At 35.5% G+C, this 23,794-nt stretch overlaps 6 protein-coding genes across 11 annotated transcripts in view; 3 read left to right on the top strand and 3 right to left on the bottom strand.

Annotated features, from left to right (window-relative positions):
- The first annotated feature begins 38 nt into the window (after positions 1–38).
- Positions 39–4,152, top strand: LOC124442202 (spastin-like). Of its 2 annotated transcripts, none has more exons than XM_046992688.1 (17): positions 39–358; positions 451–546; positions 1,204–1,287; positions 1,389–1,585; positions 1,647–1,780; positions 1,849–1,877; positions 1,952–2,016; positions 2,125–2,199; positions 2,295–2,366; positions 2,713–2,788; positions 2,869–2,960; positions 3,094–3,173; positions 3,329–3,371; positions 3,441–3,520; positions 3,584–3,654; positions 3,727–3,767; positions 3,835–4,152. In XM_046992688.1, the coding sequence occupies exons 1-17, from the start codon at positions 226–228 to the stop codon at positions 3,952–3,954; spliced, it is 1,488 nt and encodes a 495-aa protein (XP_046848644.1). In that variant the 5' UTR covers positions 39–225; the 3' UTR covers positions 3,955–4,152. The 2 variants fall into 2 exon arrangements, with proteins under 2 accessions (XP_046848644.1, XP_046848643.1); XM_046992687.1 differs by having other exon boundaries at positions 1,362–1,585.
- LOC124442200 (kinesin-like protein KIF6) lies at positions 4,112–16,195 on the bottom strand. Of its 3 annotated transcripts, none has more exons than XM_046992681.1 (26): positions 15,757–16,195; positions 15,557–15,666; positions 14,990–15,064; positions 14,882–14,924; positions 14,204–14,308; positions 14,011–14,120; positions 13,848–13,930; positions 13,729–13,775; positions 13,300–13,418; positions 13,122–13,209; positions 12,540–12,619; positions 12,399–12,462; positions 12,228–12,314; positions 12,045–12,148; positions 11,872–11,977; positions 11,672–11,718; positions 10,795–10,889; positions 7,444–7,613; positions 7,033–7,114; positions 6,580–6,679; positions 6,358–6,413; positions 6,235–6,285; positions 6,106–6,169; positions 5,648–6,028; positions 5,484–5,587; positions 4,112–5,383 (listed from the first exon to the last, which is right to left on the bottom strand). In XM_046992681.1, exons 1-26 carry the CDS (start codon positions 15,814–15,816, stop codon positions 5,373–5,375), a joined length of 2,442 nt encoding a protein of 813 aa, XP_046848637.1. In that variant the 5' UTR covers positions 15,817–16,195; the 3' UTR covers positions 4,112–5,372. The 3 variants fall into 3 exon arrangements, with proteins under 3 accessions (XP_046848637.1, XP_046848638.1, XP_046848639.1); XM_046992682.1 differs by having other exon boundaries at positions 5,484–5,578; XM_046992683.1 differs by lacking the exons at positions 4,112–5,383; positions 5,484–5,587; positions 5,648–6,028; ... (4 more) ...; positions 7,033–7,114; positions 7,444–7,613 and adding an exon at positions 9,451–10,284 and having other exon boundaries at positions 10,767–10,889.
- Positions 7,878–8,640, bottom strand: LOC124442207. Its single transcript, XM_046992693.1, has one exon. The coding sequence runs from the start codon at positions 8,582–8,584 to the stop codon at positions 8,045–8,047; it is 540 nt and encodes a 179-aa protein (XP_046848649.1). The 5' UTR covers positions 8,585–8,640; the 3' UTR covers positions 7,878–8,044.
- LOC124442206 (breast cancer metastasis-suppressor 1-like protein-A) overlaps positions 15,176–23,794 on the top strand; it is an 18,929-nt gene continuing 10,310 nt past the window's right edge. For all 3 annotated transcript variants that reach the window (XR_006947180.1, XR_006947179.1, XM_046992692.1), the window contains exon 1: positions 15,176–15,186. The gene's annotated coding sequence lies outside the window, so the exon portion shown is untranslated. The remainder of the gene's footprint in view (positions 15,187–23,794) is intronic.
- On the top strand, positions 16,523–21,595 carry LOC124442203 (legumain-like). Its single transcript, XM_046992689.1, has 14 exons — positions 16,523–16,767; positions 17,548–17,676; positions 17,746–17,796; positions 17,887–17,972; positions 18,586–18,667; positions 18,820–18,882; positions 18,951–19,020; positions 19,089–19,207; positions 19,289–19,378; positions 19,461–19,547; positions 20,579–20,695; positions 20,805–20,972; positions 21,323–21,390; positions 21,461–21,595. Exons 1-14 carry the CDS (start codon positions 16,639–16,641, stop codon positions 21,501–21,503), a joined length of 1,302 nt encoding a protein of 433 aa, XP_046848645.1. The 5' UTR covers positions 16,523–16,638; the 3' UTR covers positions 21,504–21,595.
- Positions 21,420–23,794, bottom strand: part of LOC124442204 (aprataxin and PNK-like factor) — a 2,582-nt gene continuing 207 nt past the window's right edge. Inside the window, exons 2-8 of the mRNA XM_046992690.1 lie at positions 23,719–23,790; positions 23,098–23,461; positions 22,823–23,025; positions 22,643–22,740; positions 22,385–22,551; positions 22,270–22,305; positions 21,420–21,929 (exon numbers count right to left, since the gene is read on the bottom strand). Of these exons, the coding sequence (XP_046848646.1) occupies positions 21,706–21,929; positions 22,270–22,305; positions 22,385–22,551; positions 22,643–22,740; positions 22,823–23,025; positions 23,098–23,461; positions 23,719–23,790 (1,164 nt within the window). The 3' untranslated portion in view covers positions 21,420–21,705. The remainder of the gene's footprint in view (positions 21,930–22,269; positions 22,306–22,384; positions 22,552–22,642; positions 22,741–22,822; positions 23,026–23,097; positions 23,462–23,718; positions 23,791–23,794) is intronic.

Here is a 23,794-nt window from a genome sequence, read left to right as displayed (position 1 = left end):
TACATTTTGTACAATATGAAGTATTCGGTCGAATATTGCCAATTCAGCAAATTTCTAATGACAAACATTGCAGAAAACGAAATGTGAACAAAATTCGAAAGAAAAAAAAATACTGAAAATATAGACATTGCTCAATTTTATATTTAATCTGTAGTAATTCTTAAACATGAATTTTTGAGGGTATTGGAATTTGGAAGCGTTAATTTGTCTTCGACTTTGAGGGAGATGGCTTCAAGTGGAAAGGAGGCAAAAAAGAAAGAAGATAATGAAAACTCTACGGCTGTTGTAGCGATAAGACGACATCATAAACATGCATATGCCTATCTTGACAAAGCTCTGAGTATCGAAGAATCTGATGGTATTATGTCATTTGATCTTGAAAGAACTTTCTACATAGCATTATGTTTATCTTATAAACGTCGTGTTTGACTTTCAAGACAAATTTTCTAGGGAAAAGTGTTATTTCTAAAGAGCAAGCAGTCGAATGCTACAAAAAGGGAATCAATGAACTCACAAAAGGAATTCAAATTGATTGTAGTGGAGAAGGTATGGGTGTAAAATTGGTGACATAAAATATTGGGATAAATATGATGGGTATGGATGTGGGTATGGATATACATGTGAATATAGGTATGGATATAGGTGTGGATATAGGTATGGACGTAAATGTTTGGGTATTTTGATTTAAAAACAAAAAATTTAATTTTTATGGAGCAAAATGTGGATGTCATAGTCTTCCATAGTTTTACCAGTGTATCAAGATGTTTTGGTACTCCCATAATGTACCTAGATTTCATAGTCTTACCATAGTTTTACCAGTGTATCAAGATGTTGTGGTACTCCCATAATGTACCTAGATGTCATAGTCTTACCATAGTTTTACCAGTGTATCAAGATGTTGTGGTACTCCCATAATGTACCTAGATTTCATAGTCTTACCATAGTTTTACCAGTGTATCAAGATGTTGTGGTACTCCCATGATGTACCTAGATTTCATAGTCTTACCATAGTTTTACCAGTATATCAAGATGTTGTGGTACTCCCATAATGTACCTAGATTTCATAGTCTTACCATAGTTTTACTGCTGTGTTAGATGTCATTGTATTACAATTATATACATTGACATTATCACGAAAATTACCATTGTGTATTTCATGTGTTTAGTGGTAAGTTGTTGAATTATCTAACTTAACTTTATCAGGTGAAGAATGGGAACGAGGCAGGGGCTTGCAGAGCAAGATGCAAAAGAATCTAACAACGTTTCAGGCAAGATTGGATGAACTTGGTAAAGTCGAGTCATAAAATTCATTACACGAAACCAAAATATAACTAAAAATCATTACTTGCAATATATTTAAGTGTCTCTCATTGCATCACAATGTAAAGTTGACAGTAAAGCAAATTCCAAAACGAATGGTGCCCAGCCAGTCTTCAAGACACCATTATCTAAAAGACCCAGCTCTTCCAAAGCACCAAGGAATAATATTCCTGGAATGAGAAATGGTGGAACAAAGGCATCAGTAGAAAAATGCAGACCATCACAAAATCCAAAGCTGAAACGACATGTTGATAAGGATCCTGAGGTTATTTATAAATTTCATTTATATTTATATGACCACTATTAAGTTGTTTCATATTTTTTAGGATAGTCCTAGAAGCTCATTTAGGCCTAGTACTGTGTCAAATGACTGGAAGATAGAATTGAAAAGAAGAGTTTCCAAAATAAAAAGTTTTGATGAAAAGATCATCAATCAAATAGTTGATGAAGTTGTTCAGAAGTTAGTGGACATGGCACAGATTTCATGAAATAAATGAAATTCCTTACATGTTTTGTTGTCATTTTTAGCTCATCCAGCATTACATTTGAGGATGTGGGTATGAAACTGCGTAATCTTTGACATGTTTTTTATCTGTTTACTGTAAAGTTTTCCAACTTTCCTATTTTGTAGCTGGAATGGACACGGCAAAACGTTTGCTTCAAGAAATTGTTATTTTACCTGCTTTGAGGCCTGAGGTTTATAATTTGATTTCAGGGCATTTGCTGAAATAGTCCTATTAATAAGAAAGGTTACTTTATGATAAACAAATCTTTATGACATTATTCCATTCACTCTTTCCTCAGTTGTTCAGGGGTCTTAGAGCGCCAGCACGAGGATTATTGCTGTATGGCCCCCCTGGTAATGGAAAGACAATGTTGGTGAGGAAACTTGACAAAAATATACCTAATGTAACTATATCACCATGACACTCGTACCAAAGAAGTGAGTAAACTTCTTTTTGTCGTCATTATAGGCGAAGGCTGTATCGCATCAAGCAAAATCAACATTCTTCAACATAAGCGCTGCGACACTTACGTCAAAATGGGTTGAGTACTTGTTTAGACCTTGTTGTTTAAAATGGTCATTCTGTTGTTCTTGTTGTTGATGTTGTTTTTGTGGTTTGTGTTGCTCTTGTGGTCGATGTTCTTGTTGTTGTTGTTTTTGTGGTTTGTGTGGTTCTTGTGGTTGATGTTGTTGTTCTTCTTTTTGATGTTTGCTCTTGCGGTCGATGTTCTTGTTGTTTTTGTTTTTGTGGTTCTTGTGGTTAATGTTGTTTTTGTCTTTGGGGTGTTGTTCGTGAGATCAGATTGGTGTCTAAAGTCACGGACGCAAAAATATTTGTTAACATTTAAACACCAAATTACATCTGTTATCCAATGAATAATCTTCAGGTTGGGGAAGGAGAAAAGTTAGTGCGAGCCTTATTTGTTATCGCTCGAGAACTCCAGCCATCTATTATATTTATTGGTATGGTACCAATTTACTTATTTTATCCCGATTGAGACAATTGTTCAATACTGTAGTGGTGTTGTCGTTGTTTTTGTTAGATGAAATTGATTCTTTACTGTGTGAGAGAAAGGAAGGCGAACAGGAATCTACTCGACGATTGAAGACGGAATTTTTGTTGGCTTTTGACGGAGTAAGTAAAAATAATGACGTACATGTCACGTGTGGTGCATTTTCATTTTCTTCTGACAATAGACAACAGTATCTTTCTCTTCACTTTGGAGTATCTACGTAGAATATCTAAACTTTTTTTAAACGAAACTTAGATTACTTCCGGTGAGAATGAAAGAATTTTAGTAATGGGAGCAACGAACAGACCTCAAGAACTTGATGATGCAGCCCTAAGGTGAGTAAGAACTGATGAACAACTTCCTACATTTATCATATTTCATTATCTTTCAAAGGAGACTTGCAGTTCACGTGAGTTTCGCGTAACTTCCTCTGCATAGTATATATTATATAATGACGCTTGTATAACGTACATATTTCTTTATATTTCAGGAGGTTTGTGAAGAGAGTTTATTTACCACTGCCAGACTGCAAGGTAAACAACGACAACATCCACTCAACATCTTTATAAAGATATCCGACATTGTCTTTTTTTCTTATGTAGACTAGAAAGATACTTCTCGTAAAGCTGCTAGAAAAACAAAACAATCCCTTGTCAAACAAGGAACTTGATAAATTAGCAAGGTACGAGTGCTAAACTAAACCTGTATCGTCCAAAACTTTAAATTCCCTTCGTTTTTTTCAAAGTTTGACCGAGAATTACTCTGGTAGTGACCTAACAGCGCTCGCTAAAGATGCTGCATTAGGACCCATTAGAGGTAAAGTGGGATCTTGTAGGTTACGGTTTTCATACGGATATACTCAATGTGATTTTTCACGTGATTTTTAAGAAATGAACCCTGATGAACTTCGAAGAGTCTCCGCCAGTAAGGTACGACAAAAAATACATCTTTTTCATGGACAGTAAGATTGACAAACGGTCTTTTGTTTTTTTTTAGGTACGAAACCTAACTTTGGATGATTTTGTCAGCTCCATGAATAATGTTCGTGCTAGTGTGTCACCCGAGACTTTAAAAATTTTCGAAAATTGGACCAAAACATACGGCACGCAATCGTAAATTGTATCAAGCACTTTTTACCCGGATCGTCTTTTCGGTAGATGGAAACCAGTTATTACACGATAGACATGCTAATAAGTATAAGCTCGTGTAAGATTTTCAGTTGTAATTATGCAGTAAGGTAAACATGACATAGTAGTACCTAGAACATCACCAATAAAACAAACAAAAATAAAATATTTATTATCTTTCCAGTTATTTGCATGACGCGTTGTATACAATCAATTTTTTTTTGTTTTTTTCCACCATAAAATCTTTTTCACGTTTGCCAGACACACGCTTCTCGGCTGCATTGTCTCTGATACAACAGTCACAGAAACGTGAGTTAAAATCTGTATATCTTCATCGTAGGTGTCTCTGATTGGGTGCAATTGTTTTGGAAAACATCTATCCCTTGCTTTGCTTGATACAAATTTTAAAAACTCGAAGACGAGATACATAAGTAGAAGTGTAAATGCCAGCAGTAAAGTTGGGCCAAAGTTATGCAAAAGTTTTATGGTAAAAAGTAGACCAGAAACAAGAATCCAGCCTAGAGTGGCATTCATGTTTTCATGACCCTTAACATCGCCCGAGAAAAAGAGGTTGACAAATTTTTCTTGGATACCTCGAATACGCGAAGTCAGATTTCCCAGCATTCTTTTCTGCACGGCCCAACACAACGTTCGTGGCAGTGATCGCTCGGCTTTATTCTTCAAATGAGGTTTGATAGACTCAAACATGAAGTTTGGTCCGTGATAAAACTGCAAGTCGATGTTTTGTATAGTCGCCTTGCATTGACTTGTGATGTTAACAAATCCTTCAATGTCAATGTATAAACGCGCAGGAGATTCGACGAACACATTATGCATTTCCAACGTCAAAGTACCATTATCGATGAATGAAGGCCACGCGTTATATGACCAACGAGCAGTGAGCTTAGCTTCGCTGTTGTTGAATGAAATTCTGACAAATATACCATTCTGCGACTCTGACCATAGATTCGACAAATCCACGTTCGAATGTGGAATATTGAACTGCCTCAATGTAATGTTTGTTATATTATAATAAACTTCACCTAGATTGAAAAATCCTTTAAAATAACCGTTATAGTCTGAAATTTTCGAGTCGCTAAGAAGCGAATGTAATGCACGCACGTCGAACGACAAAAAAGTCTCGCGTAGTCGTATTAACATTAAGGAAATGACAAGAAGCAAGGTAATTTTTTTCAAAAAACCACCACATGACACCATCATTTTGCGCATCATCAAGGCAACATTACAGATGTAATCCAATACCCAAGGAGCGATTGTCATAACAGTGACAATTACGAATGAGCAATAAATTTCTGCTATGAAACTTCTCCATTCACGCGTATTTCGGAATGTAGAATGTAGTCAAAACAAAGCATCGATACTTTATTGACTTTGACGTCAGAGATTTTACTTGAAAACTGTGAATGAAATAAACGGCATCAATGATACAACAAAACAACAAATAAAGTTTACTCATACAAGATAGATAACAGAAATTGTAACTAAATTTTGACCAACCTCGATGATCCAGTAACGATTGTCGTGCTTTGATAAACGCCATAATATCTTGGTCAACTCGGTCATCACCAGTCAAATTAAACGTCGTTTTACCACTAAAAACACTAGATTATAACCATATACAACAACATGTACACTGAACATAACGAGTTGGTTGAACTTACTTTGTTCTCTTTGCGTCTTCATAAACACCTCCGACGTCCTTTTTCTTTGTTGAACCGTGTCTTTGGTCCTTTCTCTCAATTTCAGAGGGATTTCTCCAAATATGATCCGCCCCCTTGAAAGACTTAAGTGATGTCTGTTTGCTGTCATTGTTTGACCTTGATGACCTCAAGTCATTTGATCGTGCTAGGTTCTGGTTATCCGGAAGATTGGCCAAAGAATGAGGGCGGTCGTTTACTTTAGACTCGTTTTGCTGAGCAGACTGTGAGTTCCACCAAAGTTCAAAATCCTTCTGCATCTGGACCTTAGATTTCTCGAGCAAATGCTGAAGATGTTCAATTTCTGTCTTGAGAGAACGAAGTCGAGTAAATGATTCCTTGTAACTTAAAAACACAGAAATACACGTCAAGTTCAAATGAAGATAAATGCAACTACCATCTTATACAAATATTTCTAGTACCAGGACTTTTCCTCCTCGATACCATTGCGTAATCTTTCTTCTTCACCGTCTTCGTGATCTGATACTAAGACAAGTAACTATGACGACAAAAGTAAACTTTATGCACGATATTTTTTGCCAACGTATTACCTTGCATAGATTGTCGTATCCTATGCTGTTCTATTTTCGTCTTGAGTGAATCTAAATGAAACCGTTGCACCACGCTTATTCAAAGGACAGGACAGTATTTTGAAATAAAAACGATGAACTCACTGATTTTCTTTCTGGAGCAGTTCACTTGTTCTCCAAGGGATTTTGCCTCGCCGTATCTGAGAAAAATTTCAAAATTTCCAATAAACAACGGAGGCGTAACCAGACGTGAAATTTAGGAAGGGCATTTACCCCACACACACATAGGACAGTCCTTCAGTCAATGGGGGTCCATCAAACCAAACTTCAAAACATCATCAGTAGTTTTCACAAGAGAGTACGAACCGTTTTTTAAGTATCCGTTTACTTTCTTCTATGGTTGAATTATGTGGATAATCTCGGCGAAATACTTCAAATGCTTCTCGCCTTTCTTGCGACAAGCCATCTTAACATCAAACAGTAAAAGTTTGCACATGAACAGAGAATGATAAGTATGTATTTATATGAACTGAGAATGGTAAGTATGTATTTATACAAACTGACGATGGTAATGATGTATTTATGAACAGAGAATGGCAAGTATTCATATGAACAGAGGATGGTAATGATGTATTCATATGAACAGAGGATGGTAATGATGTATTCAAATGAAAAGAGGATGTTAATGATGTATTCATGAACAGAGAATGTTTATGATGTATTCATGAACAGAGAATGATACATGAATACAACGACCATGAACAGAGAATGGTATGTGCAACATACTACATTAAAAGTCTTTATTTTTCTAACAAATACCTTTCATGTGTTGAGTCTGTGATATTCTATGAACGTCATCATTTGCTTCTTCTCTAGTTGCAACAGGTTGTTGTTGTCTCTCCTATTGGAATATTGAAGAAAAAGTAAAAAACAAGAACAAGTTCAATTCCCACTGTTTAAAATATTTCCCGATGGTACGCTAAAGTTTTGTTTTTATATTCAACCATTCAACCCAAAGAAGAAATCCATCAATAAGACAATGAAGCCATTTTCGTTCTAGGGTCACATCTCTAGAAAACAGACCACATTTTACGACAAGCCATATTTCTTAAACATCCTTCTCGCATCGACTCCCTCCTCCTATCGAAACACTATGAAACAACGCACGATTTTGTACCCACGTACCTATCACTTGACTATGAAACAACGCACGATTTTGTACCCACGTACCTCTCTATCACCTGATTGTGAAAAGGAGACGTCTCGTTTGACTGAAGACAACCGCGATGATGTTGTACTTTCAAGACTCTCTCTACTATTTTTTGAGATCTCGCTGTTTGAAAATTGACTTTTTCCTTGTGTACGCTCTCGTTCTCTTTTCAACATATTCACCAAGATATCTGACACATGACAGATCAAGGAAATAAAAAGTTCGTTTTTTATTTGTTTGTTAGATAAATAGTTGTGAAAGTAACAGGTTGTTAAACCGAAAATTGGCTGCAAGGAAGTGCAAAGTTTGAAAAGCTGATCACACGAACGAGAATTTCTCGAGGAAAGACAGATGTCTTGCATGCAACCGTTTGTTATTCAGGAAAGCTGCCATAAAAATCATTATTAAAACAAAAAAATAAATATGAGTTTTAACAAAGAAGGCAAATAAGAAGTTAGTCATTTTTCTGCATGTAATACATAAATCTTCAATATATAATATCTTCAAAATTCAACGACGACATTACAACTGGGTGTAATTGGGTGTAATATGCTGACGGACAGGTTTTATTGACGTACAAGATATAATCACACTGTCCATTTATAACTATAAGAAAAGACATTAATAAGCAGCAAAGTTTGGATCTTGAACAGCACCAGAGTCTGCAGTCGAAGTCATTTCAGTCGCTTTTTGATGCTGTGCGTCACGGTATCTTCTGTAGTGATAGAAACACTCCACACCCAACAGGGCACAACACGCAAGAGCGAAGAAAGCAGACGCGTAGCCCAAGCCAGGATTTTCGGCATACTTCGAGATACTAATTTCGACTATAGCTGCGACAAATAATGAAATGGATCCAAGAAAGCACAAGCAAACCAACACTTGTGGATATCTGCTGACAAATAACAACTTCTCCCAAACACGAACAAGATGAAGAATAATATCAAGGACAACATTAATGAACGTTGTCCACGCGACGAAACTAACAAATGAAAACCCCGCAGCATGTTCATAAACAGTCGAAGGAACGAGTGCGCCTGCCAATAACGAAGTGATGAATTCTGCGATCTTCAATTGCCCACTAAACGTCAAGTACAGGTATTTAAAGTCCAGAAACGGTCTTCGTTCGTTTTGATTCGATGTCGCTGAATTTTCGTCCATCTTGCTTCTGCAGACCGGAAACTATACAACTGCAACACAACGCCACTGCGATAGCGGAAGCAATATATATGATGACGTACTAATTTGCAAGACATATTAAGCAGGAGTCTTGCCTTTTGTAGACAATTTAACAATAGCACAGACAATAGCCAGCTGGAGTAAAATAATCCCAATGAACTGGAAAATTAACATTGTCCAGTTTACGCAACAAAAATCAGTTGACCGAAACCCGACTATGTTTTACCCTTCACAGAAACTGGAGCAATCACGGCTATACAGGTGTCTTACACTCCTATTTCAAACAGTTGTTTCATTGTCGTTGCTACTTTACTGTCCATTTTTCTTTCCTGGTTTAGTAAAAATGTTATTTCTGCTGTTGGCAATGTTATCGTTCGACAGTTTGGATATTAACACGTTCTTCGTTGACATTTCTTTAACTACAAACATTTTGACTTCATTGGATGATAGTATCTTCATTATACTCTCTCCATTACCCATGTATTCCTCATGTTGCAATAAATCCACTTTAAATGTATCAATCTGTGAGCAGGTTTAAATACGACAGGTAAAACAATGATATAAATCATCAATAGCTGCTTGTCTATATCTCAAATAAAACACAAAAGGTTTTCACCAACAGTCTTTTCATAAAATGCAAGACATCACTGAATGACTGAAACTTGATGAAGTTTTAAAGAAGCATCTGATAGACTCCTCTTTCGCCAGGGACAGACTTCTCCCTCTCCAGCGATAGAATTCTCCCCCAACAGACATAAGTTTCCATAAAATCACTGATCTTCAATCTCAAGTTTCCACGTCTATGTTCTCCACACCATTCGAAAGGAAAAGAAATGTCACAAATTATCTAGGTCATTTGAACTTATGTAATCACGTCCATGTGACTAAGTTATTTGAAAAAGGCCTTTACATATTATCTCTTGTTAGTTAATTTTTTATGACTAAGACTTGAACACACGTTCTTGCCACCATCTTGCCACCAAGGGAAAATGTTGATTCAAAAAACAACAATAGCCAGAAAATTGCCACGAAATCCGTCATACATTTATTTATTTTAAATATTTTATACAGATGTCTTCCTCTTTCTTCGAGGTTGAAACTCTCTACGAATTACATTGTGATGTTTTTTCTTCATTCTCTCCAGCTTTTCCATTGAAGATAAATGATTTTTTTCAGCTTCGAGTTTTGCTTCGGTGATATCAACAAGCTTCCTGTGGGCCGCTTGGAACTCCTTCAAAGCATCTCTGTACTCGATCAGTGTTGAAAAGCTTTTTGACGTCACGTTTTCATTTCTCGCCGCAGACTTCTCCACAACTTCGCATTCTTCGATCACACTTAAAATCTCCTCATGCACGTGACGATTGTTAGTGAGATTGACGTGGAGTAACACGCGCGATTTGCGATGCAAATCTCGCAACTGTTTCACCGTATGGTGCTCCATGGCAAATCTCAGTTGGGCGAGACTTTTAAAAGACCTGATGTCGATTTTGCGGAGAAGACTCAAATCATTCTCATGAGGTAAGTGTTCTGAGCTTACATCAACAATACTTGATATTGACGATGTCCAAGGTACGGATGAGGATATTTGTGGATCAAAACAATGCCAATTCGCATTAGAAGTTGTTTCCTTCCCAAGATTGACGTCACCATCATAAATCGACGGAATATTATAGTCACTAAGCCTAAAGAATGTCCTCATGTTGAAATTCTATAATGGCTATAGTTTATGATAGTTTTATATAACAGGGGTGGATCTGCTCTAAGTCAATTATAACAGCGTATTCTTGAACATATTTACATTTCAAAAAAAGATTCATTTGTAAGATTTTGTCAATCACCATTGCCATCAAAATAGTTTAAAACTGACCTGCTTTAATTGCATAGACTAAGGGTGGATGCGATATGATTATGCAAGTTTGGATTTAATCAATAATACTTCCCTTCACTCTCCAAATAGAGTTTATCTAACTAAAAAGGTATCAAGCAGAAACTCCCCTTCATAAAATTAAACGATTATAGTTATATCCCCTCCCCAGAATAAACTCCATTGCAGTTACATGACGAAAAAGGTAAGAAACATCCCACTTCGTTGAATAAAATGATAATAATACTCCCCCCCCCTGCAATTTAAATGGCGAACAATTTATAAATAAGAAACATTCACCTTTGTTGAATGAATCTATAAAGGATACTGATTTCGTTGTCACGTTGTTCTATCAATTCTTTGAGTTTTTTCGTTTCATTTTTATCGCTAAGATACGAATTATCTTGCAGCGACTGACTTGATCTAGGAAATTACAGTCTTGTGCAATCAATATTTAAGAAATAAAAGATGTCTACTTTGTTTGCACAGGCTTATGTAAACCGAGGAGACCTTTGGGAGAACTCAACAGCAATCATTGCAAGCCCAAAACCGAAGGTAGAGGGTCACACCAGCTCGAGAATTCTTACAAACGTCTCTGAGGTTTGCATAAGCCAGTGCAAACACGAAAAACATCTTTTATTTCTTTCATAAAATAACAACAATTCAAAACAGATAAATTTAAAGCAAATGTTTTAAGTTTCCCTCTAACCCGTATTCATGATTGATTTGCAAATTCTCTTTGATGATTTAGTAGCTCAAATTGGTTTGCAAGGGTTGATGCAAACTCAGCTATTAAACAATCAACGCACGCATTTTATTGTTTTTCTTTTACAATATAGCTATTTTTATCGTCTTAGGGGCTGATTAAATGAGCCCGGTAACGGGGATTCAGCCAAGCGTTAAATGATTTGGCAAATGGAAACGATTCAATACTTATCATCAGATAAATCTTCTCAAGCAATTTCACAATATTCACATTTAATAACTTCTCAAAACATTTAAAATTGAAACAACCAATTTGCCATGATTTGAGAATTACAACCGGAGTGATGTGCAGTGCTTCGCAAACAGTTGTAATTTTTAACTTTGAAGTTTTGGCTCCTTTCAATCCCTTGAAATCATGGGGCTAGCTCGCTATCCGGGCCAGCTCGCCTCTATATAATCAGACCCTCACAAGGCATTGTTATATTGAAGTAATATCTTACCGAGAAGTAGAACGATGATTGGCAGATTTTGCTTTCAAAACATGATCCTGTCACATGTAAAAAGACAAGCAATATCACGTGATATACAAGGTGAATTACGTAATGATCCAGTCACACGACAAAAAAGAAGCCATAACGTAACACGTCACAGGTAGCAAGAATGACGTAATGCAGTTAACGACCCAAAATTCAGTATTCACCTTGAGTAGTTTAAAAGATAAGTTGATCTTTCTCATGTCTCCACCGACTGATAAAGGTGCTTCGGGATCTGTATCTTCAATGAAAGTTTTAATCATGCATTTTAACCTAGGATTTAAAAACAGTTCATTTTTTAGTACAAAGGAGACTTGTTAATAAGCAAGTCTTATGTCACCTCTCAATATCATCAATCGTCAGTTCGTCTTTATATTCCATTCCAGTTGATAGCGAGAGCTCGTCCTTCAACTGCTGTATTTCCTCCTTTAATTTAGCTATCATCTATGTAAAAGAACCCAACAATTACAAACAGAACAAAAATAGAAGAAAGATGGTAAAAGAAAGCATCTGAAACTTCTACCAGTTTGGGATCAATCTCCTCATTAAGCACTGCGTCATTCTTAATCATAGCGACTCTTTGCGCAAATCTACAGGTTGAGATGGTCTCCTAGGAATGGAACAATACATAAACATGAAATTCAACAACAGTTCTGATCTGATATTTTTATCCTTCAAGATAATTGTAACATACGTCAATATTGCGTCGATCAACCGAAAGAGTCGCAATCATCGTTGTTCTACAGTTGCCACCCAAACTAAAAAGATTAGCAAAATCCAAATGCTTCCAATATTCTTAACATAAAGAACCGTTCATGTTCTAATATATCCATACCTATCCCTGAGGACGGACGTGAGGAGGGAGTTACGATAAGGTATGTGACTCCTGGATTTCTCCGATAAAGCCACAATGACCTGACGATATAATTTTGAATATTTAAAACATTGGTTGGAAATGGTCAGTTATAGTGTTTATTAAACGAAAATGTTATCATTTAAAACATTCAATGAACAGAACTTTTAAAATGATATTAAACAGTTCATCGTTTTTCATTCTTGAGTTATTTGAAATTTTTATGATGTCCAATTTACACAGCCATTGACGCCGCATTGTAAAATGAGAACTTGAATCATCAGGTATATTTTTTGATATATTACTTCAGCAAGACAGTTTTCCCTTTGCTGTAAATGTTAATGGTATTTTAAAATACAGCATAACACATCACTGTTTGCGTAAAAACTAAACATTAGAAAAAACTGAAGATCTCAGGAATGAAAAGAGATAAGCAGGAATTGTGTGAAAAAGTCAACCATCACTATAAAAGTTCTGTTCAATAAAAATATTCAAATGCCAAAATTATCGTTTTTTAATTAAAAACCAGAGCACACAAAAATTACAAACTTTACTCAGCTTAACCTGCTCAAGATAATGCAGAGATAAATTGATGTATTTTGCTTCAGTCAATATGGTTCCATCAACTCCCGTCTTATGAATCCTTTCCGATCTGGAAAATATTATTTCGGCGAGAGTTTAGACATAAACTTTACTCAAGTCAGCTTTTGAAATGTTTCACTTAAATCAACATTTCATGTACCCAGCAAGATCGACAAGATGTAGTTTAGCATGTTTAATCTTTGCCAAGCCTGGTTCTCGTGAAGAAATATGAATTGTGAAAATACAATGAGAGCGCGTCGAAGCCTGATTCATTGGTGTCTAAAGATGGTAAGAAAAATAACTTTTAAGAAATTAATAATTTACTGTTTTGACAACACAATTTTTAATTAAAAATTTTTTACCATTTTTTATCAGTAATATTTCTACACCACATATTTAACCAACAACATTAAATGTCTGAGAAAATGTGCCACCATATACTGATAATTAATTTCCAATTCTTCCCCACCTATCTACATCAGAAAATATACTACCAATGTCTCCAAGAAGCAACCATTTCTGCAAATGTCTGCCTCAGCAAACATCTTACTAGTGTCTCCAGAAAACAACCATTCCCCAAACTGTTTACCTCAGCAATCATCCTGTTGGTGTCTCCAAGAAACAACAAGTTAAGAGCTGTCCGAGACAAAGAAAAATGTTTAGTTCACAAAAGGAGAGTCAAGAAATAACATCATTAATCACATATACCTTCTTCTTCATTGTTTGCCGGATGTAAAGAGAGATTTTTTAAGGATATACTACCATCACCATCCTCCATTAAGGTAATTTTTCTGCAATTAGAATAAAGAGCATGAATATCACAAACAGTTGTTAGATCAAGTACTTCTCTCGTCACACATAATGAACTTACGGTAAATCCTCCAGTTTTGATGCTTCATGTTTGGGATCCAAAAGATCATATCCATTCTCATTATAAACTTCAAGATATGAAACATGTGATGTGTAAACATATTCAGGGTTCTAAAAAAACATTCATGTTATATTACGCCATTATTCATCTTCTTGATTAATAAAAGTTATAATATTTATGAATAATAACAAACCCTTTTGAAACACTCAAACATGTAAGACAATGTCCGTGGTATGATGCCCCTGTCAGCATATCTCTCTGCTCCACCAGTGATTGTAAATGTTTTACCAGAACCTGTCTAAAGTCAATACAAGAAAAGGACAGTTGCAATTGAGTTATTTCTCTGGGGAAAATCATGAACCATATCCTTGTATATCCTACAAGATCTTATCAAGACCTATAGGATCCTGCCTAGATCCTGTAAGATCCTGCTTAGATCCTACCTGCATACTATACAATCGTGCAGGAACCTAGACAACATAAATTTCGAGACATACCCAGAATCAAAGATAAGATTCTGTTTGAATCTTAAGCAGGATCTTCTACAAGATTTTAGCCAGTGGTTTCCACTGACGAAGGAATGAAAAAGAACAAAAAATTTTTACAAACCTGCCAGCTGCCCAACTATGTTGTGCAGGGCAGTTTGGCAAGTATGTTTTTGTAGTTGCTTTATTGTATTTGACTACCCTCCCCACTCCACCCCCCATTTGTCAATGGTTATGGTTGCAAAGGAAATAATTCATGAACATTGCATGGCTAGTCGCTCTTTTACTTATTTTTTGCATAAGAATAAGAACCAATAGAATTTCAGCTCAAAGTCATGTGTGAAGACTGTAAGATAATTTTTACAAAAAGAAGCTTTTCCACTCACCTGTCCATATGCAAATATAGTGCCATTGTATCCACACAGAACACTGAAATAATAATATTCCACAATGGAAATGAGGTTTTCTGATCTTCATTGTTACATTTTACATACTTATCAATGACTCCTTTCGCAACATGCTCAAATATTTCATCTTGCTTTACTTCTTTATCAAATGCTTTGTTAAACCTAAATAATTTTTGAGCATATGTTTTGTATGCACTACAAGGTTTCATCAGAAAAGAAATAATTAACTGTGCGGTGTGAAGTTCACTCATTCCCAATCTTTGACAGGAGGGGGTACATGAGAGGTGCCAAAGAAACATTAATATGCTATGCAATTAAGCAAAAGCAATTTTGGTTTGTTTTTGATGGTGCACACTTCAAATAAATATCCAACAATTATGACATAAAAGTAACAAAATTTAACAAAAAAAAGTCTGACATTGAATGATGTCATCTAAAAAGTATAATCCAAACTAAAGCACCACCTTTCAAAACTATCCTGGTCCATCCCTGGGCTTACATGTATGTAGCCAAAAATAGTATACAATTCTTATGCACAATTAGGGAAAGGACTTCGTAAAAGCACGGCTACCAGTAAGGCAGTTAAGTACAAAATCATATACGTGTTCTTTTCATGGAGAAGCCAGACCACCTGTTCAAACTTTATAATTGTACCTGAACTTATACGTCTCTTTTTTATTGTTGATAAAATCGCGAGCAAGATCTTTTGGGATGTTAAGAGATACGTAGGAATAGCCATCGTCTTCATGTTCGCAATCATATTCCTCAAAGAGAATACGTGAACACAATATCACAATCTGTGGAAACGTTTGTCCAACAATAGAATTATATATTTACACAAATATATATCTTACCCCTAACCGACCTTTTCCTGGTTTGACTCTCGCAAATATTTCAATGCCGTATTTCACCATTATAAAATGAATTTTTAACGTAATTTCTATAGCATTTTTAAATGAAAAAGTGGTTTGGTTCTTGGTTTGACGGGTCAAAAACCCTCTTCTTTTTGGACAACCTGAATCCTTGACTACAATTACTAGAATTGTTTCGCCAACTACATCAATAAACAATTGTTTTGTTGCCTGCTGTAATCTTGGTACGCGGTATGCAAGAGCTCAGTTTATCTGAATCTAATCTGATATTGTTACCAATGATTAATACTAATTGCTTCCATTTCAACTTTTGAGTCCTGCAGTTTGAAAATTTCAAAGTCAAGAGCTTCTTGCAGAGCTGAGTGATCAACTATATCGCTGTACTCAAGAGGTGCCGGAAAAAGTGATGTGGTTAGTGAAAGTTTCTTTGTTAGAAAAGGGAGGGTGAAAGCATATTCCCGGAAACTAGTGCAACAGATAAGATGACCATCTGAAACTTTATTCTGCATTGAAAGAAACATACACTCTATTATTCTATCTGGAGTGCAAAAACTCAACAATTTGAATGTCTTGGGATGTTGACCAAACCATTTATCCAATAAAAACGTCTTGCAAAGACATTGTGTCATATAAGTGTAACCATCATTGCACCATCAAAATTCAAATTCCAGGAAATTCTTGTTAGGGTAAGAAGTTGTTTTATCATTTGAGATTGGGTATCATCTTCACCGGATACGTGGGTGTCAATAACGAGCATTCATGTGAAAGTCTTGTGACTCCAAATAAATTAATCCGAACCGTGGATATTGACGTCGTGATTGTATTGTTGCAATTTACTGATCTCATTTGACCGTTTACGAAACGATGAAGGCAAACTACATTGGTTTTACTCTTTTGTTCATATGTTCAGTATTTTTGCTGGACGATGTCGAAGGCAAATCATGGGTATTGATTGTAGCCGGTTCAAATACATGGGAGAATTACCGACATCAGGTAAAGTCAGAACTTTTTGTCACCCGTGAGTCATTGTAGAAACGAAGCACATACCTAAATCTAAGACTCGCTTTTCATACGCAAAATAGGGAGATTCATAGGATCGCGATCTCTAGAGTGCTATGAGTGGTTAGTAAAGTCAAACGTTTTTATAGACCTAGAATACAATCAAAAACAAAAGATTTTGGCGAACACGCATGCTGAAAGAAATAGGGTAGTAAATGTCGTAAAAATCGAATGTGAGTCCCTAGCTTAGTTTTCATATAGGTAGCGAACTTGTTATGGTGTCGAAAATTTTGTTTAGTTTGTACTGAGTGTATACTTCTATTGCTTAGTTTCCATGTGGCAGTGAATCTATCGTGATAGTGTTTTGAAAAGGCTATATAGCCAGTGGCTCTTACACTCAAATTCCCAGATCCATGGAAAAAGCGTAAAATTCCTCAAATTTCCTTTAAATTCCTTAACTTGATTAAATGTACACGTTATGTCACGCTATCACAAAAAGTGTCTGTTTTTCAACCTTTTTTCGTGTACATGAGCACAGAACAGAATTTATGTTGTTTTGATGGTACTTTTATTGGATGATGGATCACATGATTTCATCATCAAAGAGCAATCAAGCTAGAGAGAAGTACGCATGGATTTCTTATAAACTATTTATATGTGCTATGAAGTCTGAAGTGTATAGCATATTTTCCATAGTCAATAAAGCTTGAAACTGTGTAGCCTTTTTAAGTGACATATATAAATATCTCGTTTCACTCAAAGACTTCTATTTAGGCAGATGTTTGTCACGCATACCAAATTGTCCATCGAAATAAAATTCCTGATGAAAACATTGTCGTTATGATGTACGACGATATCGCTCATAACAAAGACAACCCGACGCCGGGAAAAATCATCAACAAGGTACAATTGGGATATTTCTTGTCAATCAAAATATTCAGTTAATTGTATTTTAATATTTTAATATTCAAGCCCCACGGTCCTGATGTATATGAAGGGGTAGTAAAGGATTACACAGGAGCAGTAAGTGCAAAGACCGCTCATGTTGTAATGTAGTTCAATGAGTTCAAGCCTAGCAAAGAAATTGATTATATGTTGATCTTTCCGTCACAGGATGTGACGCCAAAGAATTTTTTAAATGTTCTGAAAGGAGAAAAGGCGGCTATGAGCGGCATTGGTAGTGGAAAAGTTATTGACAGGTTGATTATTTGTATTATCGTCACTTTCGGTGAAATATCGCGCTTTGATTGGCTTAGCAATAGCTATACATATGAGTATAATCACACATATTTTAGGTAGTCCAAAGCACTAGCAAAAGTTAAAATTCTTGATGCCAATGTTTTTAGTTCGTGCTATGTAAATTTTTCTCTGTCCACTCAATCTAAAAACGATAGATTTCTAAAGAAATGATTGATGGTAATGTTCTGTAATTTAAACAGCAGAACCAAAACTTGTGCCTTTGCTACGTCTCGGTTTTGCAATTGGTAAAACAAGCTTTCCTGACTCTCTCAAGGTTATTCGTTTAATTTTATTCGTCTGTGAAAAACTCGCTGGTTTTGTTTAAAAATTGCACTCAAAATCTGTGCCATTACTACTGTATTGTGAATATACAGTAGAGCCACTCCATTGAATTTTTTCGTGCCACGCATATCTATTGCGCATGTGATTACCATAGTGGCAGTCAGTCAATTGCTTTTTTTGACCAATAGGAATGATAAAATGGCTAACGGCACTGTATATTTCTTTTACTGTTTCATTACAGAAATAATCCATTTGTAGTATACAATTATAGTACATATTTCACTCCTTTAGTGGTCCTGATGACGACGTGTTTGTTTACTTTGCTGACCATGGTGCACCTGGATTGCTTGCTTTTCCCGATGTTGCGCCACCAGTAAGATGACGTCAACATGTTGCAAATTTTTAAAAATGTCCTACGTGTATTCAAATTCTGTCATTACGACGCAATCACAACAGTTCGCTAACACATAGAAACTAAACTCTAGTATTTGAAGTATTTAATATATTATGGTTTCTATTTACCAGTTGACAAAGAAGGAACTCCTACACGCTTTGAACTTTATGCACGAAAAGAAAAAGTACAATAAGGTCGTATTGCATTTAATGACTTGTTATTGGTTATTTGATATTAATTTGAGAGAGAAATTTTTATTTAGATGGTCTTATATGTGGAAGCATGTGAATCAGGATCAATGTTTGCAAAAAAATTACCTGATGATGTCAAAAGTTAGTTGTCATATGTTTGATTACACTCTACATAATTCATTTTAAAATGTGTTTTTGTCATCATTTAGTCTTTACAACAACCGCTGCCAATCCACATGAGTCGTCCTACGCGACGTACTGGGACGAGTATAGAGAAACATATCTTGGTGACCTCTACAGTATTTCTTGGATGGAGAATTCGGATAAGGTCTATAGCCCCAGACGCTGTTGAGATGATGTCGAAACCAAAATTTTCTTGTGATACCATCAATTCTGTAAATTATTTCAGTTCAACCTGTCGAAGGAAACGCTACAAGAGCAATTTTACAAAGTAAAAAAGAGGACGAACCTTAGTCATGTTCAGGAATATGGCGATGAGGTAGGAATAAAGTTCACAATATCTTGGTTTCAAAAATTTATTTTTGCCTCTCATTAAAGAAAGTCTTTCTATTTTTTATTAGTCAATCTCGAGTAATCCAGTCATCGACTATCAGGGTGAAGGAAAGGGGTCCTGGAAACCAGCCAAGGATACTAAAGAATATTCCACCGTGTGTTAGATTTTCACATAATATGCTCACGTTCTGTAGCATAGATTTAGATTTTCATTTCACATTCTAAGTTCTTCATTTCAAATGTTACGTTCATCATTTCAAATGTCAAGTTGTTCATTTCACATGTTAAGTTGTTCATTTCACAGGTTATGTTCTTCATTTCACATGTTAAGTTCTTCATTCCACATGTTAAGTTCTTCATTTTACATGTTAAGTTCTTCATTTCACATGTTAAGTTCTTCATTTCACAGGTTAAGTTCTTCATTCCAAATGTTAAGTTCTTCATTCCACATGTTAAGTTCTTCATTTCACATGCTAAGTTCTTCATTTCAAATGTTACGTTCTTCATTTCAAATGTTAAGTTCTTCATTTCACATGTTAAGTTCTTCATTTTACATGTTAAGTTCTTCATTTCTCATGTTAAGTTCTTCATTTCACATGTTAGTTCTTCATTTTACATGTTAAGTTCTTCATTTCACAGGTTAAGTTCTTCATTTTACATGTTAAGTTCTTCATTTCACATGTTAAGTTCTTCATTTCCACATAAGTTCTTCATTCCAGTTCTTCATTCCACATGTTCTTCATTCTTAGTTCTTCCATTCTTCCATTCCATCTTCATTTCATGTTCTTCATTTAAGTTCTTCATTTTTTCTTCATTTCACATGTTAAGTTCTTCATTTCACATGTTAAGTTCTTCATTCACATGTTAAGTTCTTCATTTCACATGTTAAGTTCATTCAGTTCTTCATTTTACATGTTAAGTTCTTCATTTCACATGTTAAGTTCTTCATTTCACATGTTAGGTTCTTCATTTTACATGTTAAGTTCTTCATTTCACAGGTTAAGTTCTTCATTTCACATGTTAAGTTCTTCATTTTACATGTTAAGTTCTTCATTTCACAGGTTAAGTTCTTCATTTCACATGTTAAGTTCTTCATTTTACATGTTAAGTTCTTCATTTCACATGTTAAGTTCTTCATATCAAATGTCTACTTTTTTATTTTAATGACGTCGTGTCCGATCTTTAGGAGGACTCCACTCCATCTCCCGAGGTACCATTTGTAATTCTCGAACGACGTTTGTTGAAAGCGACCTCGCAGAAAGAGAAGATCAAGATTGAAGAGAAAATCATGAGTCTCCTTCAGGTTGTATATCAGTTTATTAAGAACTTTCTCAAGTTGATGATAGATGAAAGTTGTAAATATTACGATCAAGTTATGGAAGAACAATTTGTTTCAACATTGTCCATCCTAGGAGCGACAAAAAGTGCGTGAAACTGTGCAGAGAATTGTTGAACGAGCAATTCAAGACAAAGGACAGAGGTTGAGAATTCTGGAAGGCCGATCAGGAGAAGTGACGCAGCTTAACTGTCACAGCGATGTTGTTCACGCATATTCTGAAAAATGCTTCCCGTTAGGAAAGGTAAAAATGACATATATATATTTATAAATAATACTGTGCGTACCATGCTTCTAATATGTATGTAAGCATTTCTAAAGTTAAGAAAATGCATGTTCTGTTTTTTTTCAAAATAAACTTTTTATTAACCTCGTTTTCTTGTCTTCCACAAAGAAATATTGAACCTCGCCCCAGGGGCTTGTTCTGTACAAATAGACATCGTTCAATATTTCTCGGTAAAGACCTCTCGTTTGGTCATAGTAAGTCCTTATTTTCTCTAGGGAAAGAAAATTAGACTTCTCTCTTTGCAAATAAAATCATGCACTGTCTTTATTCTGAAATCTGTTTCCCATATTAAATATTTGTTTGTTTAGAACGATGCGGCATTAAGGTCTGTACATGTTTTAGCCAACATGTGTGAGGAAAGAATTCCTTCGGCAAAGTAAGTACAGCAATAACTTCACACAGGAAAACAGAAAATATTTTGCTTTAATTGCATATTTATTTTACAGATTACTGTCGGCAATCGAGGAGGTGTGTTTAAAAAATAATTAAAGCGATCACGCAACTCGAACTATTGCAAGAAATACGTTGCTGAAGTGTTTTTTGCTGTGATTTTTAAAATAAAATTATCAACGCCAATTTAATAGACCTTTTAGCATTCAATATATACGACAGTAAAACCTTAAGTACAGTACATAAAAAAGTTCTAGATCGGAGTCTTCACGAGCTACGAGGAAAAAAGGTTAAAGTGGGCTTATGCAGGCTTAAGCATCTTCTTGTTTCGGGTGAAATTTCTGGCTTCGGTTAACAAATCACTTACGTCATCCACTTCATCATCGCCATTTTCATCACAGGAAGGTATCCAATCACTATCTTCAGAGACCTCGCTCTCACTTAGCTCGTCGTCATCGATAAAACTGTCACCATAGTCGTAATCATTCGGACCGTCTTCGTTATCATCTCGGATCTTTCCAGCAGCTTAAACATGAAAAACTAATGTGAATGTTATGTAATACTGCATAGATGTCAAATCGTTGAGAGAGTTGGAGATTTAGTGGAGAGGCAAATCGATAGGTCACATTTCACACTAGAAATACGAGCAGTGATAAGAAAAGTGCTCTGGGGTTTTGAATTTTTTCATTTCTCCTCCGTTAACAGCTGATCGATTTATAATTTCTCACATCATAAACAGTATTACATAGTAGAACAATAAATTACATGATAAATGTAATTGTATTAGAAAATCTGTCGAGATTTGGCTAGCTGGGCAGACGATTTGGAGATTGAGTCTCAAAACTGTAAGAATTTGAATTCATACCTTTCTTTTTTGCTGTTCTTTCACGTGTTTTTTGGTCTGTTGATCAAGAGCGAAAAAATTAACAAAGTTTGGTAGCAGTCAGATTCAAGCTTGACTCTAAAGTTACAGATCTTACGTGAAATATGTTTATATTCCTTTCTGTGTTTGTGGTTTTTTCTGTAACAACTTTCACCGTAAGGGCATTCAGGTAAGTCGTTTCCACTCCTATCGTCACTATCATCTTCGAATTCAACGTCACAATTATTTGAGTGGGAATATTCTTGAAAATGAAGGGGATTTTTCCTAAAATAAGTTCAATAAAACGACATTATCAATCAGTGTACTCCAAGCTCCTCACATGTAGCAAAAGGTTGAAGATGTGCAAACGTAAGACCTGTAGCAACGACTTCCATATGGACATCGTGTCAAATCTTTCTTGTGCTTGGCATTCTTTTCTTCTTCATTGTCATCACATTTTCTTTTCACACTAACCTAAAATCATGCACTGCATTAAGTTGAGCTATATAAATGGCTGAAGGCCTGGTAACAAAACATGAAACTGTGGGATGCTTACCACAGATGGAGATTGTACAGCTTCCACTTTATACTTCAAGTTATCAGCATCACAAGATTTGACAAATCTTTCTTCAACCACTTCGTCGTCATATTGTTCATTTGGCAAATTATTTTCATACCTACATGACGGTGATTTCAATAAACTTTTCTTTATCTTTTCTAGCATTGTCATCTCATCTTTATTCTTCCTGTTGATTGGTCCTTTCAGTTTAACGATTATCAATGATGAAAGTGATCTGATTCATCAGAAACAAGAGAATACTTTATTCTTACCTTGCGTCATCCAAGTTGGTAAAACTCTAGCTTTATTTAAAGGTGAGACAGTCTCTTCTGGCATTCTCTTTTTCTCAACATCATTCACTCTATTGCTATTTTCACTTGTTCCATTATGACTATCTCTCAAGCTGTCAGCACTGTAAAAGTTATCTCCCTTCATATTGTTCATCATTTCATTCCTCCCTCTAAAATCATCACTCTTTAACAAGAGCTCCTGTGTCAAAATTTTCACTTTAAATTTGAGGTCATTTGGTAAGAATGAAATACAATCACCATCATGAAGCTCTTTTGAAACATCTTTGTCTAATGCTTCAAAGTGTGCTTCTCCCAGAGCTTGATAAAATGTAGGGTTGGTGTGGGTCTAAAATTTTTAAAATAGGTACTTGGTTATGTAATAATGACAACTTACGACAAAAACCTTCCTCAAATGCCAAGAAAATTTTCTCAGAATACTGACTAATGAAATATTGCAGTTGCCATTAAGACTGGTGTTATTTGAATATTGGTTTTTGTTGATGGGCAACTTCCTTCTAGGCAAGTGGATGGCAATGAAAGACACATTACAACACTAGTTTCCCACATGTTTATGAGTGGTATATGGTAAAAATATCGACATACAGGAAGTATGGAAAGTGCATTATCTTTCACTTCGATCATGGCATGATTTCTTGAGACGCGTTTATCAGTTATCTAA

This window comes from Xenia sp. Carnegie-2017, unplaced genomic scaffold (assembly GCF_021976095.1).
Source record: "Xenia sp. Carnegie-2017 unplaced genomic scaffold, XeniaSp_v1 HiC_scaffold_20, whole genome shotgun sequence".
In the NCBI taxonomy this organism is placed as follows: Eukaryota; Metazoa; Cnidaria; class Anthozoa; order Malacalcyonacea; family Xeniidae; genus Xenia; species Xenia sp. Carnegie-2017.
This window is presented reverse-complemented; position numbering and strand designations above follow the sequence as displayed.

Bases quoted from the DNA above. Each gene is read 5' to 3' on its own strand.
- LOC124442207 (XM_046992693.1), bottom strand. From the start codon at position 8,584: ATGGACGAAAATTCAGCGACATCGAATCAAAACGAACGAAGACCGTTT.
- LOC124442202 (XM_046992687.1), top strand. From the start codon at position 226: ATGGCTTCAAGTGGAAAGGAGGCAAAAAAGAAAGAAGATAATGAAAAC. The intron at 2,961-3,093 runs GTAAGTAAAAAT...AACGAAACTTAG, and splicing joins TTTTGTTGGCTTTTGACGGA to ATTACTTCCGGTGAGAATGA. The intron at 3,768-3,834 runs GTACGACAAAAA...GTTTTTTTTTAG, and splicing joins GAAGAGTCTCCGCCAGTAAG to GTACGAAACCTAACTTTGGA.
- LOC124442200 (XM_046992681.1), bottom strand. From the start codon at position 15,816: ATGGTGAAATACGGCATTGAAATATTTGCGAGAGTCAAACCAGGAAAA. The intron at 15,065-15,556 runs GTACAATTATAA...AAAATTATTTAG, and splicing joins AAAGAGACGTATAAGTTCAG to GTTTAACAAAGCATTTGATA. The intron at 7,115-7,443 runs GTACGTGGGTAC...ATATTCCAATAG, and splicing joins CACAATCAGGTGATAGAGAG to GAGAGACAACAACAACCTGT.
- LOC124442203 (XM_046992689.1), top strand. From the start codon at position 16,639: ATGAAGGCAAACTACATTGGTTTTACTCTTTTGTTCATATGTTCAGTA. The intron at 17,677-17,745 runs GTACAATTGGGA...TTAATATTCAAG, and splicing joins CGGGAAAAATCATCAACAAG to CCCCACGGTCCTGATGTATA. The intron at 20,973-21,322 runs GTAAAAATGACA...TTGTTTGTTTAG, and splicing joins AATGCTTCCCGTTAGGAAAG to AACGATGCGGCATTAAGGTC.